The following is an 18,556-nucleotide window of genomic DNA, read 5'->3' on the forward strand; positions in this document are numbered from 1 at the left end:
CTATTACTGTCTATTAGACAGGGAGCTAGAAAATTTCTCATATGCTGTATCTCAATTTAATTCTAACCACCAAGAGTCACCAGAATTACGCAGGTGATTTATCTGAGCAAGATCAGGATTAAATTAAGGGCGGTGGAACCCCTTTACGTGGGAGGCTACAGTTCAGAGTTCAGATTCTGCTGTCAAATGAGCTAGGTTCAAATCATATGTTGGCTGATTTACAGCCATTCATAACCTGGGCAGGATCTTTTCTGCCTTTTCTAAGTCTGCTTATCTATAAATCCTCATCACACCTCACACAGGTATTCACTACCTGCCCACAGGCAAGCACTCACCCAAGGAGGCTATCATTACTGGTATTTTCCCTGACTTGACATGAGTTAGTGACCTCAGAATCTAATCACACTGTTACACTATAGGCCTTATCTCCAGGTCCCTGGTTGGCAACCTTCCTCCCCACAGAGAGCCCTGCCCTTCCCCAAAACAAAATGATACTTTAGATATGGGAAAGACCTCAAGCTAACAGCAGCCAAGTTTGAGAATCACTGTTCGTGATAATTATGTCTCATGAGATAAGGTCTGCCTTGTGCAGGATATGTACTCACTTATTGAATTAACTAACAAATGAAAAACCTGTAATATTTCATCTAACCAACCTGGAGCACTCTCCCAGGGGTTTTCAGTGTTGGTGTAAATGATCAGTCAGATACAATGAAATTATCTAATAATCTAGTTTATTAAGGTATTATAGAAAAAAAAAGGAGGACAGAGGTGGAAATGGGGGACAACATGAGGTTGTTGATAACACAGCCTACTAAGGCTGGATAAACCAAAAATATTCCTGTTAATGAAAAGTATGTAATAAGAAAACATCTAGGGGCGCCTGCGTGGCTCAATCGGTTAAGCGTCCAACTCTTGATCTCGACTCAGGTCTTGATCTCAGGGTCATGAGTTCAAGTCCCAAGACGGGCTCCACACTAGGCATGAAGGTTGCTTAAAAAAAAAATAAAAGAAGAAAACAACTAAAAGTCTATAAAAATAAACTGGTATTCTTTTCTAAGTACTCTCTTAAATTTTTTAGCTCAAGATCATCAAGTCCAAAGAAGTCAAGTAATTTGCTTCAGATTTCACTGCTAGATAACCAATTAAACTATTTAGGAACACTGAGTCACACGGTGGTATTCTCCTCAGGGGTGTTTCTCAAACCTGCCTGCACATTCAAATCAGCTTAAAAAACAAAACTAGGGGCACCTGGGTGGCTCAGTTAAGCGTCTGGCTCTAGGTTTCAGCTCAGGTCATGATCCATGGCCTTGTGGGTTTGACCCTGCATAGGGCTCTGCGCTGGCAGTGTGGAGCCTGCTTAGGATATTCTCTATCTGCCCCTCCCCTATTCACGCTATCTCCCTCAAGATAAATAAACTTAAAAACAAAACAAAAAACTAAAACACTGATATAACACAGAGAGGTCTAGGCCTTATTCCACGACAATGAAACTGAAATTCCGGGTGGAAAGTGGGGTCTGGGTAACTGGAATTTGGGGGCCAGGAGCACAGGTGTGGGGAACTTCCCAGGTGAGTGTAATATGCAGCCAGGATCAGGAGCCCAGCTCTAGAGCAGTAATCCCCACTGGGGCAATAATGCCCCCAGGGGACACTGTAAAGATATTTTGGGTTGTCATGGGAGGAGGGTACCACTGGCATCTAGCTGGTAAACGCCAGGAATGCCGCTAAACATCCCTTCTACAACGCGCAGGACGGTGCCATTCAACAAAATGTCAACAGTGCTGAGGTTAAGTAACCCTGCTCCAAAGTCACACTGTTCCTGTGTTATCTGATCTGCTTTTCATTTTACTTGCTTCTGAAGATGGATGCGAACACTGAAAATTAGTCAGCTGCTGGTAAACTACTTTACTTCAGAGAGTCCAGTATTTTCAACTCCCAGCAGTTGAGACTAAGGTTTATAGGATTAACACAGCCACAGTGAAAAGCTTATGTTGATAAAGAGAGGCACCCAGCAGCGGCTGGCAGAACCAAGAAGTCCACTGGGAGCAATGTCTGGCCTCCCTCTGAGACAGGCTAGGAAGATACTCCTTTCTGACCACACCTGAGTTCTCAAGCAGTCCTACAACTGTGAGACAGAGAGAATAAGCAGCCATAATAAAAAACGATTTGGGGATGTGGGCCTCTGAGAGAACTAAAGGGGGGGGGTCTTAAGGTGCCCCAGTGAGTCCTACTTGGGGTATGTATGGACTGTTGGGCAACCTACCTTGGGCACATGGCTGGGGCAGGGAGCGGGGGGGGGGGGGGGGGGGGGGGAATCATGCCAAGACATGTGCCTAAAATCAGGCCAGTGTAGGTATTAGAACGTTGTTACTTGGGACAGCATTTGTGTTCTTTCTTCTTTCCCTAGAATTGAACTCTGAAACTATATGCTGAAAAAGCAAAGTAGGCCAGCTGCACCTTCCTGCCCTTTGTTCCCTCTGAACAATACTTGTGCAAAGGGTATCTTGCATGGATGAAGAAGTAACATTCGTCCCCTCTAAATCAAGCTGCTGCACCAGGGGATCGATTCACAGATGGGAGGCATCAACTGAATGAGATCTCCAAAAGATGCCAAATTTTTCAGGCTTAACAACAAAATTTTCAGGTCTTAAAAAAACAGCCCAAAAAATGCCCCATGGATTAAACAGGAAAAAATAAATAAAAACAATCTGAGTGTGGGGGAAAAAAAAAAAAAAACCACAGTAATACGATTTTCTTGTGCCACTAAATGAGAATGAGGAGTGTACTGTTAGGCTGGAGCAGATTACGTGACCATTTGGGAATATACTGGAAACACTGATTCATGGGCATTGACTAGATTCCTAAACTTTGGATCACCTACTCTGCCTCCTTTCTAATACAGTCTCTTTCCTGGCATCTCCAAGTGTCTTTAACAAGTGACTGCATTCCTGCCTAGATCTCAGGTGGGGCTATAACTAAATCATACTGCAAAGAGTTCTAAAATTATAAACAAGCAGCTATATTTAGAAATAGGAACACAGTTGCTTGATAAAATTGCTAACAGTGGAAATGAGAGCCTTAGAGAACACGTGAAAATTAATCATAAAGTTAAATACACAGCACACAGAGGTCCCAATAAATACTCTGGAATGACCTACTGCAACACTGCAGAAATGCCACAATTTTAAGCCTTACTCTTGATCTGTAATATTCTTAAATAGCTGGCCCGACTGGTAAATATTTTTAAGTATAACCGCTCATCTCTGGAATTATTTTACATGCAAAATAATTTTTCAAGAAGAAATGTTTACTAAACATCTACTACATGCTGGATTTCATGACAAAAACAAATAAAACAAGCCTCCTAACCTGAAGCAGGTTAAATTATGAGGGGAAACAACTCAGTACCTATAGGAAAAGTGCTGTCACAGAAATCATCTTCTTCCTCTCTAAACCTGCTCCTTTGGCCTCATGCTTCCAAGACCAGATGGCAGTTCCAGTCCCAGAATCCTGGAACTCCTTTTTCCTCCACCCCTCCTTTCTATCCCTCCTTCCACTGCCCCAGCATCTGGCCTCCGGACTACTGCGACAGCTAACTGGTCTTTCTGGCTCTGATCTTGTCCCACTGACTACAACAACCAATTTCAAATTTAACGACGACTCTAAAACGCATATCTAATCAGGAAGATGCACTGCTTGTGACTTCACATCACTTATGTGACATCAAATTCAGCTTTCCTGACCTGGCACACAAAGCCCTCATGATCTGGCCCCTGTCTACCCCCCAGGCTAAATTCCTACCACACCTGCCTTACACTATTAGACAAATGATTGAAGTTTCTCTGCTCGACACTCACTTATCCGCCTTTATTGTCCACTTGCCTATAACCGATCCCAGACTTCCCCCAAACTGAATATTTATTTAACTCCAGGGTTACTTCTTCCAAGAAGCCATCTCTGAGATGTGTGTCTCTTCAGGTTGGGCTAAGGGACTTCTGTAACACCCCGCACATACCACAATCACTGGCCACCAAACTCAAGCGTGGTGAGGCGATCAGCAAGATCAGCATCATCTGGGATCTTGTCAAACACAGTAACTTAGACCCTTCCCACACCTCCGCAATCAGAATCTGCATTTTAACAAGATCCCCAGGTGATCTATATGCACAAAAGGGTTGGGAGGCACTGTTACAAGAATCCGTTTGTAGATCTGTTTCTCCTATCAAGTGAACAGTCTCCAACTTTAGCGTGCAGGAGTACTCCCTGGGATGCTTGTCGTAATGCACACTCTCGGGCCCACACAGAGTTCCATGCAGAACTGGGGAGGGAGCCAGGTATGTGTATTTTTATAAGCATTTTATTTTATTAAAAAAAAATTTTTTATAATGTTTTTATTTATTTTTGCGAGAGAGAGAGACAGAGCATGAGCAGGGGAGGGGCAGAGAGAGAGGGAGACACAGAATCTGAAGCAGGCTCCAGGCTCTGAGCTGTCAGCACAGAGCCCGATGCGGGGCTCAAACCCACAGACTGTGAGATCATGACCTGAGCTGAAGTCGGACGCTTAACCGACTGAGCCACCCAGGCGCCCCTATGAGCATTTTATGATGTCACTAATGCAGAGCCTCCTGCCACAGTCATCACACTGAGAGATACACTGCTGGACTGTGATTTATTTCAGATAAGGGAGGGAAGGAGAGGGCAGAGTGGTTGCTACACGGTAGTCAGCTACATCACAGGCTATGTAGGGGAATATGGAAGGACCCGTGAACAGAAAAACTAGGTTGACTGTGGTGTCTTCTAAAATAAAAACCAAATGACTAAACCCTTCCTGGAGAGCAGCTGGGTCCATAAAAACAACATACACAAAAAATGGTCAGTATTTAGTCCTTTGATTAAAAAAAACAAAACAAAACAAACCTACCCTACCCTAACTTCCGTTACCCAAATACAACTGGCAACAGCAACTCCCAACCAAACAACTTTCTAAACCACTTACAAAAAAGAAACCTGTTAATGCACAAAGCTCACCATCCAAGGTTAAATATTCAGCTGAGTTAACTAATAACTACCACCTTTCAGAAATTCGTATGAAAAAAAGCCACAGGTAAAACTACAAGTACTTTATTTTCATAAAGGCACAGCTATTAGAAAAATTAAAATGTAGTCCTATTTCTAAGACTAAAAGAAACAGGGAAATGAAGGAATTTTGCCAAAATGGTGGGTCAGAAAATAAGTGTCTAAATGTCTAGCCTGTTCGGAGCCTTCCAAAGAGTCCCGTTTCATACCTATCAGTAAGAAGGAACACAGGACCACCACAAGCACTGGTTTCGGACTGTATGCCTGTGCCCAGACACACAGCAGGCACTCAATAATTGTTTGTACAATAGCAATACTGAGTAAGAATTGTGACCTAGCCAACACATTGTTTTACCTGAAAACTCTGGTATCAGTAGAAATTTTGTGACCAGTCACCTTTGCTTAAGAGGTCAGAGACCCTTCACAAGCATCTTCAAGTCAATCATGAATCACACACACCTACCACAGAAGAACTTAATGCTAAACCAGAAGTGTGAATCAGCAAAGAGAAAAACTGAAAAACTGTTAAAAAATCAATACAAAAACTTCTACATACAGATGATCTTCAATGTGGCTACTATGTGTGCTGTAACAAAACAAGAAATGATACTCTACTCAAATGATAAACATTAGACATATTAACTAATGCGCCAGGACCTTACACATGATTATCTAATATATGATGCCTGATGTAGATTCTAAGATTGTATTAAAGTTGTTAAATCAGTTTAATCAGTTTTTGCAGCTTTACTTATTCTATGAGCACCGTTACACAGTTTACCAACATGCACTAGTATATATATATGGTTTTGTCCATGCTGGAATTTTAAACAGAGCAATCAAACACTGGCATTTAGAAAATGCAACCACAGACCTAAAATGATAGCTACAACTTTAACAGTCACAATAGAGGTTTTTTATCCAAATGCTTCAAATTCACATTTTTTTTTTTTACTTTTTTAATATTTGTTTATTTTTGAGACAGAGCGGTACTGGGGGAGGGGCAGAGAGAGGAGACACAGAATCAGAAGCAGGCTCCAGGCTCTCGACTGTCAGCATAGAGCCCCACGTGGTGTTTGAACCCATGAATGGTGAGATTATGACCTGAACCGAAGTCGGACACTTAACGGACTGAGCCAGGCAGGCGACCCCCAATTTCACGTAAAATTAACCCCCCTAAAATGTGATTTATTAATATCATTTGTTTCATCCCATATCATTCAGTCAATGGAGTCAGTTCTGAAAGCCTTAATTTAGGTCCAGGGATGTGCTCTGCTAGCCAATCAACACCCATGTATGGATAAAGGAATATACGTAAGGCTTCACTCTTTCTTTAGCAAGAATGTGTTCGTCCTTCAGGGCTCATCTCACACAACTCAACAAATACTTAGTGCCTCTTATACGAAACTGTATGTCTTGCTCAGCTGTACTCCAGTACCTATCATAATAAATTTGTAGACCACGTAGGCAGAAGGAATCTGTAAACCTTCCAAAACTGACCCAGTCATGCAGAGTTCAAAATACACCAGGGAATCAGAATTCAGAACATATGGAGAGACGAGAGCAGAACCAATCTGCTCTCGCCTTAGCCCGTCCCAGGCAGCTTTGGAGGCTCGCTTCAAAACCCAGCAGTGCAGAGCAAAACCGCCTCCTTCTCCTCGTCCCCAGACTTTTACTCTGAATGACTAATTCACAGCTTCTTAGCCGCAGCCAAATCACACTCCTCAGCCAACTCCAACTCACAAGGCTACAGCAGATACACTTTTCACAGCCTGCTTTACGGAACACTGCACCTCTTCCGCCAACCTTCTCCTATCTTTCTATTTACAATTCCTGGAAAGTTCATTTCTCCTCAAACCTTTACAGGCTTTGCGCCGCTCCTGCACCTCAAACACCATACAGATGTTCAGTGCAGAGTTAATAACGTTTTGCAGGAAAGGGGAGCACAGGACAGGCTATCTAAAATACGGAGACAAATTGGTTTGTCTTTTCCCTTTTACACTCGGAAGTAATGAGGCCAAGCGATTCACAGCCTACGAGAGGAAGTAAAAAAGGAAGCTCAGAGTTGACCGGAAAAATGGTTGGGAAGTGAAAAAAGGCGGAAAATGGAGATCCCACAAGGCCTGGCCTTACGGCTCCCCCAGTCCCCCCGCCGTAGCTCGAGGGAGGAGAGCCACGGCACACCCGCCCGAGAGGAGAGGCACCGGGCAGTGCCGGGTGGGCGGCGGCGCAGGCTCCGCGGCGCCTTTCCGCTGCCGCCGGGCTCCGTCCCCACCCCGATGACCACGGCCACCAATCACCTGCTGGTTTCGAGCGAAGAATAACGCTCAGGCAAGACCTGGAGGCAGCGCTGGAAGAACCGCACGTGCCGGTCTCGCAGGAAATCCAGCCGCTCTCCCTCACCGCTCCCCGCCGGACGCTCGTCCTCCGTGGCCGCCATGCTGCTGCGGAAGCGACGTCCGCCGCGACCCGGAAGCAGTTGGCGAGCGCCGTGAAGGAAGCCCGAGGGGCCACTCGCGGCTGGAGCGTGGGGATGGGGCGAGCGCCGGGGCGGGGAGCTGACCCGGTCTGTGGTTGAACTTCCTCGCTGTTGACGGTCTTTCGCAGCACTTTAATCCCTGATTTCTCTCTAGACACTAGACTCAACCTTTTCTCTTCCGAGCCCTACAGGATTGGGGACCCCTCTTAAGCCTCGTAAAATTCAGCCCACAAATCCTTCCAGAACTTGTATCCTCGATAATTGGGAGGAAGTGCAAGATCCAAAGCTCCTAGTTTGCTTTGAGAAAATCACGGCCCTAAAGGGTGGTATATATGAAAACGGATGGATCAGAATAAATTTGCCAACACACCTTTTTGGAAGGTCACAGTTTTAAGCTGAATGGGTAGGGAAAGTAAACCTTCAAATCCATCTGTGGAGATAAATGTGTTTTAAATAATTATAGACGCTTCAAAGGTTCAGAGACGTTCCTAGTCCTCTCTAGAATACCAGGAATCACTTTAAAATACACACACACACACACACACACACACACACACACACAAATGCAATATACACAGAAGATACATATTCCTAAGTGTGTGCTTCAAGTCTTTTTTTTTTTTAATGTTTATTTTTGAGAAAGAAAGGGAGAGCACAAGGAAGGGAGGGGCAGAGAGAGAGGGAGACACAGAATCTGAAGCAGGCTCCAGGCTCTGAGCTGTCAGCACTGAGCCCCCAAGCAGGGCTCAAACTCACAAACGGTGAGATTATGACTTGAACCGAAGTCTGAGGCTTAACGGACTGAGCCATCCAGATGCCTCTTTTTTGCAAGTCTTAAAAAGATTTTACTCTTCATGCTTGAGTCATGTGTCATCTAGTAGCAATGTTGCGTCCATTTGCCATAGCACAAAATGTTCAACTACCCGTATGTTACAAAATGAAATAAGATGCTATTTTTTTTTTAAAGAGGATCTTAATTTGCTTCTATCATATATTATTCCCTTTAAAAGTTCATGAGGCAAGGGGCGCCTGGGTGGCTCAGTCGGTTGAGCTTCCGACTTCGGCTCAGGTCATGATCTCATGCTCTGTGAATTCTAGACCCGCGTCTCGCGGTCTGTGAGTTCCAGCGAGTTCCAGCCCCGTCTCAGGCTCTGTGCTGACAGCTCAGAGCCTGGAGCCTGCTTCAGAGTCTGTGTCTCCTCTCTCACCCTCCCCCGTTCATACTCTCTCTCTCTGTCTCAAAAATAAATATTAAAAAAAAAAAAAAAGTTTATGAGGCAGTCCTTGGGGGAAAAAAATCCACCCAAAGGACAGGCCTGAACCCAGGTTCTTTACAGTCAACTAAGCAAGAGAAGTTTGAATATAATTTTGATTGTTCACTTTCTTAGAAAATCTACTACTTAAAATAAGTACTGCGTGGGCAGGAATTGTCTTCTACTTACTCAATAATCCAAAGCACCTAATTTTAGGCCCTAGTAATTACTTATTCACTGACAAACTGCATTAACAAAGGGCTGGGTATGGGCAGAGGGCTGTTCTGGGTGCCTCCTTACAAATAGGTCCCGTTGCTTGGTTTCCAGGTATGCCCAGCAGAGAGGAGTTTTCATTTGGTGATTACAGTTGAGATCTTTTTCTTACACTTACAAACATGTCTGAAGATGTTCAAAATGGAGTCATATCACACACATTTAACTAGAACGAACAATGCAGTCTATAAATGCTCTGAAAGATGATCCTACTCAACCGGGCCCTTAATGGGAACCCAAATATTTCATTTGATTCTCAGCTCAAGAACCAGCAATCTCATCCAATTCAGAGAGGGTGGACTCACTGAGAATAATATCATATGCCTACTAGGTACGGATAGGACTTTTGAGGGGTGATTTTGACCACACAAGTTGCTGACGCATGCATCACAGAATCTAACCCCCATGTAAAATGCCACTCTACATGATTAGGTAAGAAGTATAATTAGCTCAAGTTTTCAAAGTATAGGAATGATACAACATCTATATAATGGAACATTGTTCAGCCGTTAAATAATAATGTTGGAAATATATAGAAACAGAAAAGCATGTGTAACATAATGTTAAGTAATTTAGTATAGTAAATAAAATGTACTCTACATAGTTATTTTATTTTAGGGTTTATTTTGAGAGAGAGAGAAAGAGTGCACACAGCAGAAAGGCAGAGAGAGAGGGAGAGAGAGAATCCCAAGCAGGCTCCATGCTGCCAGTGCAGACCCTGATGCGGGGCTCAAGCTCAGAAAGTGTGAGATCACGACCTGAGCCCAAATCAAGAGTCAGACACTTAATTGACTGAACCACCCAGGTGCCCCTCTTTGTAGCTACTTTAAGATATGCAGGTATATTTTTGGAAAAAGTTACCCTGGAGTGGTAGAATTATGGGTGCTTTATTAATATTTTCCCTTTAGGGTTTTTTCTAAATTTCTTATTCCTATCTTTTTTAAACCAGTATAAGAAATGTTTATTTTGCCCTTCTATGAGCCTGTAACTGAGATATTATGTTTATGCTACATCCTTTATATAAAGGAACCATATAACAAATCCCTCACTTATTTTAGACTCAGAAGGACTGGTTTTGTCAAAGAAAATCCCATATTTTTATTAAGAAACAAACCAAAAAACAGACAAAAAGCCATAAGAATCACCGGACCTGGTATGCTTCCCTTAGATGCAGGAAATGGAGAGCTGCCTTTGTGTGCAACAAAAAGCAACATGTTCAAAAACCATACATAAGAAACCTTCCTTTTGGGTATCTTGTAGTAGTTCCATTCTGTTTTTAAAATCCGTTGTCCACGTCTATATTTTATTTCTAAACTGCCTCCAATCATTTAATAAAAAGAGTTCTAGAGAACAAAGACTACAAATAAAACAGGCATTCCTGATTAAGGATATTTTATGTTATTTCACTCATTTTGCAGCAATAATTGTGTTATCAGAATTCAGTCTCCAAAATTTGGATGTCATCTACTTTGACTATTAACTGTGAGATAAGACAAGGTTTTGGCCACTACTAATAGTAAATTTCTAGGTCAAATGACCTAGATATGTCAAATTACAATTAAAGATATTCTAAGACGAGCGCCTGGGTGGCTCAGTCGGTTGAGTGGCTGACTCTTGATTTCAGCTCAGGTCATGATCTCTCGGTTTCGTGGGTTCAAGCCCAGCATTGGGCTCTGTGTACAGTACAGCACAGAGCCTACTTGAGATTCTCTATCCCCCTCTCTCTGCCCCTCCCCTGCTCACGCTCTGTCTCCCTCAAAATAAATAAATAAACTTAAAAAAAAAAGATATTCGAAGAGAAAAATTAAAAGCAATGAGTTTCCTACATTTACCATGGACATGGTACCATTCCTATATGATAGGAACTGATTAAAAGTAGGAACTAAGATTTTATAATATGAAAAGTTGAGTCAAACTAAGTTGTGTTTTCATGCACATAAATTTGGAAATGTTAAAATTCAATCTTTTCACCAAATATTTTGAACCAAACAGAAGCAGTAAAAAAAACTGCACCAGCCAGGAAGATGTGAAAGACACAAAGGTTTTATAAATGTGTGAAGTCCAGAAAGGCTTTTTTCCCCTTTAGGCAAATTTGGAATAGCTAAACGAAACCAAAAAGATATTGGGAATACAAATAACAGGTTATATATGAGGGGAGGCATATTTTTTTTAATAAATATTCTCTATAAAACAAAGCATGCTTCAAACAAATACAAAATGTTTATTACACAAAAATGTAGTAACTGAACAAACGGCCAATTTGTTAAACTTAGAAAAGTACCAACTTATTTCCAAAAAAAAAAAAAAAAAAGGAAAACCTTTACATTTTTCTTACTTAAGCTGATTCATCTCCAAGTTATAAATGTTACAAAATTTTTGTTTAAAAAAAAATGTTCCCCTATGATTGTCCCAGTTTATTTTGCTATGCCATGACAAAAACAAAGAATCTTTGAAATGTTCCGAGTATTAAAATGAAGCAATGTTTGTAACATCAACTTATTCGGGGAAACTTTTACATCAGCAACAGGCCAGCATACCCATGAAATACCCTCTTAGTATAAACAGGAAATACGACAACGCCGCATGAAACTCAATACCTATCGGTTCACATACAACACAATTATCACTCTGACTGGGTTTAGGGCTATTGAAAGAACATGGTTAGTGACTCTCTCCTGGTATGACTGAGTATGTTGACATTCTCATCAACTGAGTATCAACTTCATTATCTCATATTCTTTTCTCAATTCCTTGTCTCCAGGTTGGGATGGCCCTAAAAAGAAGAAGGGCAATTATAAATACAAAGGAAATTAAAAAAAAAAATCCTAACTAATTAAATACTAACTTAAAAAAAGTATAAGGATTTACTTGATCAACTTTTTGCTGTAAAATGTAGCATACATACAGAAATTGCATAAAATATAAACATGTAGTTATTAAATTATTATAAAGGGGACAGCCACTCTCACTCCTTTTTTTACCTGTGTGGAATCTGCAGAAGCGGCCCAGAGCCTGTGGGTCCTGTCTTTTTGGTCCTTTCCTCCCAACCTTTGGTAGGTCTGTAAAGCCTAGAGGGATCTCTACTAATGTTGTTTTCAACCTATAATCAGAAATAAAATGAATGCCAGTTGATTTATATAAACTATTTATACAAACTAGTTTGGACTAGTGGGTGAGATCCCTAGTAACAGCAAGCAGTTTTAAGAAGCATCCTCAATATTAGCCAAACAGAAATAAAACTGTTAGTAACATTTTCACCATAAACTTGTTTTTAAAATTTTATTTATTTTTTTTAAAGTTTATTTATTTATTTGTGAGACAGAAACAGGATGGGGGGTGCAGAGTGAGAGAGAGAGAGAGAGACAGAGAGAGAGAAAGAGAGAGAAAGAGAATCATAAGCAGGCTCCGAGCTGTCAGCAGAAGCCCGATGCGGGGCTTGAATTCATGAAACCATGAGATCATGACCCTGAGCCGAAATCAAGAGTTGGAAGCTTAACAAACCGAGCCACCCAGGCACCCCCTTTTCAATAAACTTCTCATTGTGCTTCTAGAGCTAACACAAAATCTGGACTACATCAATCTATTAATAAACTGTTAATTTAGTTTATTTTTTTCTAATTCAATGATTTTATTGTTTCCATTGTTGTTCTAGTTTTTCTGTTTGTAGCCTGAGGGAAATGTAAGTAGCCAAGTGTGATAGTGGGATAGGCAGACAATAACTTTAGGACAAATAACCACCAGAAGTTCTTGATTTTACCCATGAGAGTTACCAACATCTGTGGTTCTGAGTCCTACCAGGGAGATTAAGCCATGCGCCTAGCTCACTTGGTCTAAAATAGAGGCATATACAGAAAATAAGAAAAACAGAATGAAGACTAGGAAGAGAGAACTAATTCAGGGTAAATAAAATAACATGCTTCTGGGGTGCCTGGGTGGCTCAGTCAGTTGAGCGTCCGACTTCAGCTCAGGTCATGATCTCATGGTTCGTGAGTTTGAGCCCCGTGTCGGGCTCTGTGCTGACAGCTCAGAGCCTGGAGCCTGCTTTGGATTCTGTGCCCTCTCTCTCTGCTCCTCCCCTGCTCATACTTTGTCTCCCTCTCTCTAAAAGATAAATAAAAATTTTTTTTAAAAATTAAAAAAAAATAAAAGAAGGTACTTATAATGTGAAATGGCAGAATTCAAACAACAGTTGCCTAAGTTGTGCTAAGCTGTGCTTTGTAACATGTAAATACATAAGTATGAAATTTAGAGGAAATGATACAGAAATGGAGCACTGAATATAAAGAAAATGGATTTTAGGGTCACTGGGTGGCTCAGTCAGTTGAGCATCTGACTCTCGATTCGGCTCAGGTCAGAATGTTACAGTTCGTGGGATCGAGCCCCATGTCAGGCTCTGCACTGACAGCGCAGAACCTGCTTGGGATTCTCTCTCCCCCTGCCCCTCCCCCACTCACACTCTATCTCTTTTTCTCTCAAAATAAATAATTGTTTTTAAAGAAAATAGATTTTATGCTTGTATCCTTACCAATCAAGGAATCAGGACAGTAACAATAAAAATAAAGAAATCTCAGCAGGCAGTACCTTTTCTTTTAATTTTGCCAGTCTTCTTTGTTTTTCTGCCTTTTCTTCTTCCTTTGACTGTCTGTCTAGAATTTTCAGTTCAAGTTTATGTAAATCCTAAAAAATACACACCAACAAAAGAAGGATAACATTAAGAAAACAAAGTTGATCAGAATTTGTTTCAAAGCAGCATTGATGCTGTTCCCTCTGCCAGGAAGGATCCCCCCTTTCTTCTCTTTCAAGACTCCACTGCGGCATCACCTTCGGTCTGACACAGCTACGAATGCTTCCCTTGCTGCCTATCTAACGCCTCAAGTGCCCAGGCCACACCTCCAGCACCGCACTCTGCTCTCTCCTAATAAACCCCACGTATTGGAATTAACCCCCTTCCACTGCAGCCTCCCACTTGAACGTCTCCCTTTCCCAGGAGACTATAATTGCTACAAATTAGGGAGCACAGCTTTCTCATTTGGCTTATGTGAATGCTGGGTACGGGCCTGGCACATGAGAAGCACTCAATATTCGCTGACCTCAATCTGGAAGTAACACCTCTACGTGCAGCATCAAAGATCCAGGGGGCCACCTGGGTGGCTCAGTCAGTTGATCGTCCGACTCTTGATTTCGGCTCAGGTCGTGATCCCACGATTCGTGGGATCGAGCCCTGTGTAGAGCTCCGTGCCGGGCGTGGAGCCTGCTTAGGATTCTCTCTCCTCCTCTCTCTGCCACTCCCCTGCTCTCACGCATGTGTTCTCTCTCCTTCTCCCTCTGCCCCTCAAAATAAATAAATACACTTAAAAAAAAAAAAAAAAAGAAACCGGATTCAGGAACCCTATTTACTCACTCTCTCTTGAAACCTGGAAATCTCCTCAGCAGCCATTTTCCTTTTTTCTGCCTTTTCCGTCTTTTCCCTAATCTCCTTTTCCAGTCTCAGAAATTCTTCCTGTTCCTTCTTCTGCTGGGTGTAACTTTCCAGTAGTAATTTTAGTTTAAACTGGCGCTGGTGCTCTTTCTGTCGCTTCTTCTCTTTCTCTTCCTCTTCTTCTTTCACCTGGGAGGCACGCCTCACTGACATTTCTATACTTTTCTGCTTTTTCCAAGCTTCAACTGCCAATTTCTGCTTCTTTCTTTGTTCCTCTTTTCGCTTTTGATTATCTTTTTTATTGTGAAAGAGCAGAGATATGTTCTCTGCCTTTTCCTTTAACTTAAAAATTTCCTCCTTCTTTTGCTGCTTTTTGGTTTTCCAGTTCTGAATAGACTAAGTGATTTAAAAAAGATAGCAAGAGAAAAACTTTTTTAATAACCAAGAGCGCTCTTTAAAAAAATTTTTTTTAACATTTATTTATTATTGAGAGAGCAGGAGCAAAGAGAAAGAGAAAGAGAGAGAGAGAGAGAGAGAGAGAGAGAGAGAGAGAGAGAGAGAGGCAGATTCCGGAGCAGGCTCCAGGATTCGAGCTGTCAGCACAGAGCCTGATGTGGGTCTCAAGCTCACCAACTGCGAGATCATAACCTGAGCCGAAGGTGGATGCTTAACCGACTGAGCCACCCAGGCACCTCTAACCAAGAGCACTTTAAAATGCAACCTCAGGGAGCCTGGGCGACTCAGTCGGTTAAGCGTCCAACTCTTGATTTGAACTCAGGTCATGATCTCACGGTTGTGAGATTGAGCCCCACATCGGGCTCTGTGCTGACACAGCAGAGCCTGCTTGGCATTCTCTCTCTCCCTCTCTCTCTGCCCCTTCCCTGCTCATGCTGGCATGCTCTCTCAAAATAAATAAATAAACTTTAAAAAAATGCAACGTCAAATCCATCTTTCTTTTTTTTTTTTTTAATTTTTTTTTTTCAACGTTTATTTATTTTTGGGACAGAGAGAGACAGAGCATGAACGGGGGAGGGGCAGAGAGAGAGGGAGACACAGAATCGGAAACAGGCTCCAGGCTCTGAGCCATCAGCCCAGAGCCTGACGCGGGGCTCGAACTCACGGACCGCGAGATCGTGACCTGGCTGAAGTCAGACGCTTAACCGACTGCGCCACCCAGGCGCCCCAGCAAATCCATCTTTCTAGAAAGAATATTGATTGCAGAATGCCATTTCCTTAGGTTTTAAAGCTTTTTTTTTCCCCTGTGCAAATGCAATTTTCTACTTATGTTTTATAAAAAATGAATATCTTTTGAACAGCGAATAGTGGTTTATCCTTTTGGCCTTCCTCCTCCTGTCTGATGTTTTATAAAAAATGAATGTATCTTTTGAACAGTGAATAGTGGTTTATCCTTTTGGCCTTCCTCTTCCTGTCTGAATCCCCAGGTTCACATGGACTGTACCTCATCAGGTATCCTTCTCTCCTTTACCACCTTTGCTTGTGTGTTCATGGGGAACATCTGTTTCCTCCAATTATCTCGCTCTGTTTCCAAATCCTCTTTCTAGGCTTAGAATACTTTCTGAGTGACGTTTCTCTGGTCAAATATCAGAAGAGGAATTAAAAAAGGGCTGGTTGAGGGGCACCTGGTGGCTCAGTTGGTTGAACATCTGACTTCGGCTCAGGTCATGATCTCATGGTTCATGGGTTCGAACCCTGCATCAGGCTCTGCGCTGACACCTCAGAGCCTGGAGCCTGCTTTGGATTCTGTGTCTCCCTGTCTCTCTCTGTCTCTCACAAGTAATAAATTAATAAACTTTATTAAGAAATAAAAATAAAAATGGGCTGTTTGAGAGCATGAGGTCTGAAGCCAGGCTATTTGGGACCAAACCCTGGTTCTGACATTTAGTAGGTGTGAACTTGGATGAGTCACTAAACTTCTCTGTCCTCGTGTTGCTCCTGTTGTAAATAGGCTTGTCATGAAGATGAAGTGAGTCAGTGCCTGGCACATAATGATTCAGAGGTGTGAAGAAAAAAAGTAAAATCGCTTCACTGCATTACATATGGGTACATAAATATTATTGAAAATTCTAGCGGCCTTCTGGCAGCCATAAAAGATACATCTACTGAATTTTTTGCCCTCAAGTCAGGAAACCATTTCTTCATCTTTTCTCATGGTGTATCACTCATTCATTAAATAAATCCCTGTGGTATATGTACCATACGCGAGGCAAAGTGATCGGAGCCATGGACGATTAAAACAATAGCAAATGCCACTTTGTACATAGTTACTCAAAGTGCAGGCCCACAAACGTATCGGGAATTCATGCCAGAATGTAGATCAATGCATTGCTTTCTTCAACAAGAAAGTTTTCTTTGGAAAAAAAGGGAACTGAACCAAACAGTATGCTTACTGAGTAGACGGTTCTAGTGCAATCGCTTTATCCTACTGGAAACCCGTAACACTTTACAAACCCAGCCAGTCCCTGGATCAAGCACTGCTCTAGATGAGGTAGGTGCAAACACACCAGAACACAGAACGTGCCCTCGCACATCATAAAAGAGGTATACACGAGGTGTCTGTGGATCCTGAGGGGGCCTCCTGTGTGTGAGTGGGCAAGCGGGAAGTAACACCTGATCTGGGCGGGTTTTGAGAGGCTGGCGGTGGAGGGGAAAACAAAGAAGGGAGGGTCTAGAAAGAGAGAATAGGACAAACAAGGGTACTCAGGCCAGAAGGTTCAGGGCACGTCTGAAAGTAAGTATCTTCATTGGGGCAAAACACGGGACATGTGAAGGGACGTGGGAGAAACAAATGGAAAATTTCCCACGTATCATCTTAAACTCAGTAGAGTTTAAACTACATTCCTGACGCTCTCCCCCAAGCTTCTCTCTTCTCCTCCACCATGTCCTACTTCAGTAAATGGCCCCTCAACTTGCATACTCCATCCGCCTCACTCCTACATTCAGGCTGTCACCAAACACCAGGATACAGAGCGGCTGGGAAGAAGAGCCAGCTAGAATCCAGGTGGTTTACCTTTATGACAAGAAGCACTGTGTCTGCTCCCTTCCCTGGAGAGATGGCTCTCAAACGTTAGCTCGTAACAGCACAGCCAAGTGGCCTTGTGACAACACAGACTGCTGGTCCCACACCCCGAGTTCAGATTAGGTCTGGGGTTGGGGCCCTATGACTTCTAACAAGTCCCCAGGTAACGCTGACTTTCCTGGTCCATGGACCATTTTGCTGGTCCAGGGACCCCATGTTTTCAGTATCCTGGGAAAAAGGCCCAAATAATTTTTAATAGCTTGCTATTTTGAGGTTTTTAAAATGACTTGTTTCAGGGGCGCCTGGGTGGCTCAGTCGGTTAAGAGTCTCCTGATCTCGGTTTAGGTCAGGATCTCAGTTTGTGAGATTGAGCTCTTCATTGGGCTCTGTGCTGACAGCACAGAGCCTGCTTGGGGATTCTCTCTCTCCCTCTTTGCTCCTCTCCCATGTTTGCACATGTGCTCTCTCTCTTAAAACAAATTTTTAAAAAAGACTTGTTTCAAAAAAATTTTCTTAAAGTCCCAAATATCAATTTTCCTACATTCAACTTATTTTGAAGGAAAAAAACACAACAATGAACCCCAGTTATTTTCCCTAAGGTTTTATTTTTAAAAGCTATTTTTTATGTTTATCTATTTTTGAGAGAGAGAGAAAGACAGGAAGAACAGGAGGAGCAGAGAGAGGGGGACAGAGGATCTGAAGAGAGCTCCATGCTGACAGCAGAGAGCTCAACGCAGGGCTCGAACTCATAAACCGTGAGATCATGACCTGAGCCGAAGTCAGATGCTTAACCGAATGAGCCACCCAAGCCCCTTTTAAGATTTTACATTAAAAGCATGTAGGGGCGCCTGGGTGGCTAAGTCCATTAAGCGAATCTGACTTAGGCTCAGGTCATGATCTCCCAGTTCCTGGGTTCGACCCCAAAGGCCCCACGTCGGCTCTGTGCTGACAGCTGGGAGCCTGGAACCTGCTTCAGATTCTGTGTCTCCCTCTCTCTCTCTGCCCCTCCCCTGCTCT

At 42.6% G+C, this 18,556-nt stretch overlaps 2 protein-coding genes across 2 annotated transcripts in view; both read right to left on the minus strand.

Moving 5' to 3' along the window:
- Positions 1 to 7,542, minus strand: part of PGGT1B (protein geranylgeranyltransferase type I subunit beta) — a 62,955-nt gene extending 55,413 nt beyond the window's left edge. The window contains exon 1 of the mRNA XM_003980663.4: positions 7,379 to 7,542. Coding sequence (XP_003980712.1) covers positions 7,379 to 7,518 — 140 coding nt within the window. The 5' untranslated portion in view covers positions 7,519 to 7,542. The remainder of the gene's footprint in view (positions 1 to 7,378) is intronic.
- Positions 7,543 to 11,110: 3,568 nt separating this feature from the next.
- The window catches only part of CCDC112 (coiled-coil domain containing 112), a 31,561-nt gene continuing 24,115 nt past the window's right edge, over positions 11,111 to 18,556 (minus strand). Inside the window, exons 7-10 of the mRNA XM_006927533.5 lie at positions 14,485 to 14,898; positions 13,665 to 13,760; positions 12,065 to 12,183; positions 11,111 to 11,856 (exon numbers count right to left, since the gene is read on the minus strand). Coding sequence (XP_006927595.3) covers positions 11,814 to 11,856; positions 12,065 to 12,183; positions 13,665 to 13,760; positions 14,485 to 14,898 — 672 coding nt within the window. The 3' untranslated portion in view covers positions 11,111 to 11,813. The remainder of the gene's footprint in view (positions 11,857 to 12,064; positions 12,184 to 13,664; positions 13,761 to 14,484; positions 14,899 to 18,556) is intronic.

The sequence above is a fragment of the Felis catus genome, chromosome A1, assembly GCF_018350175.1.
Source record: "Felis catus isolate Fca126 chromosome A1, F.catus_Fca126_mat1.0, whole genome shotgun sequence".
NCBI lineage: Eukaryota > Metazoa > Chordata > Mammalia > Carnivora > Felidae > Felis > Felis catus.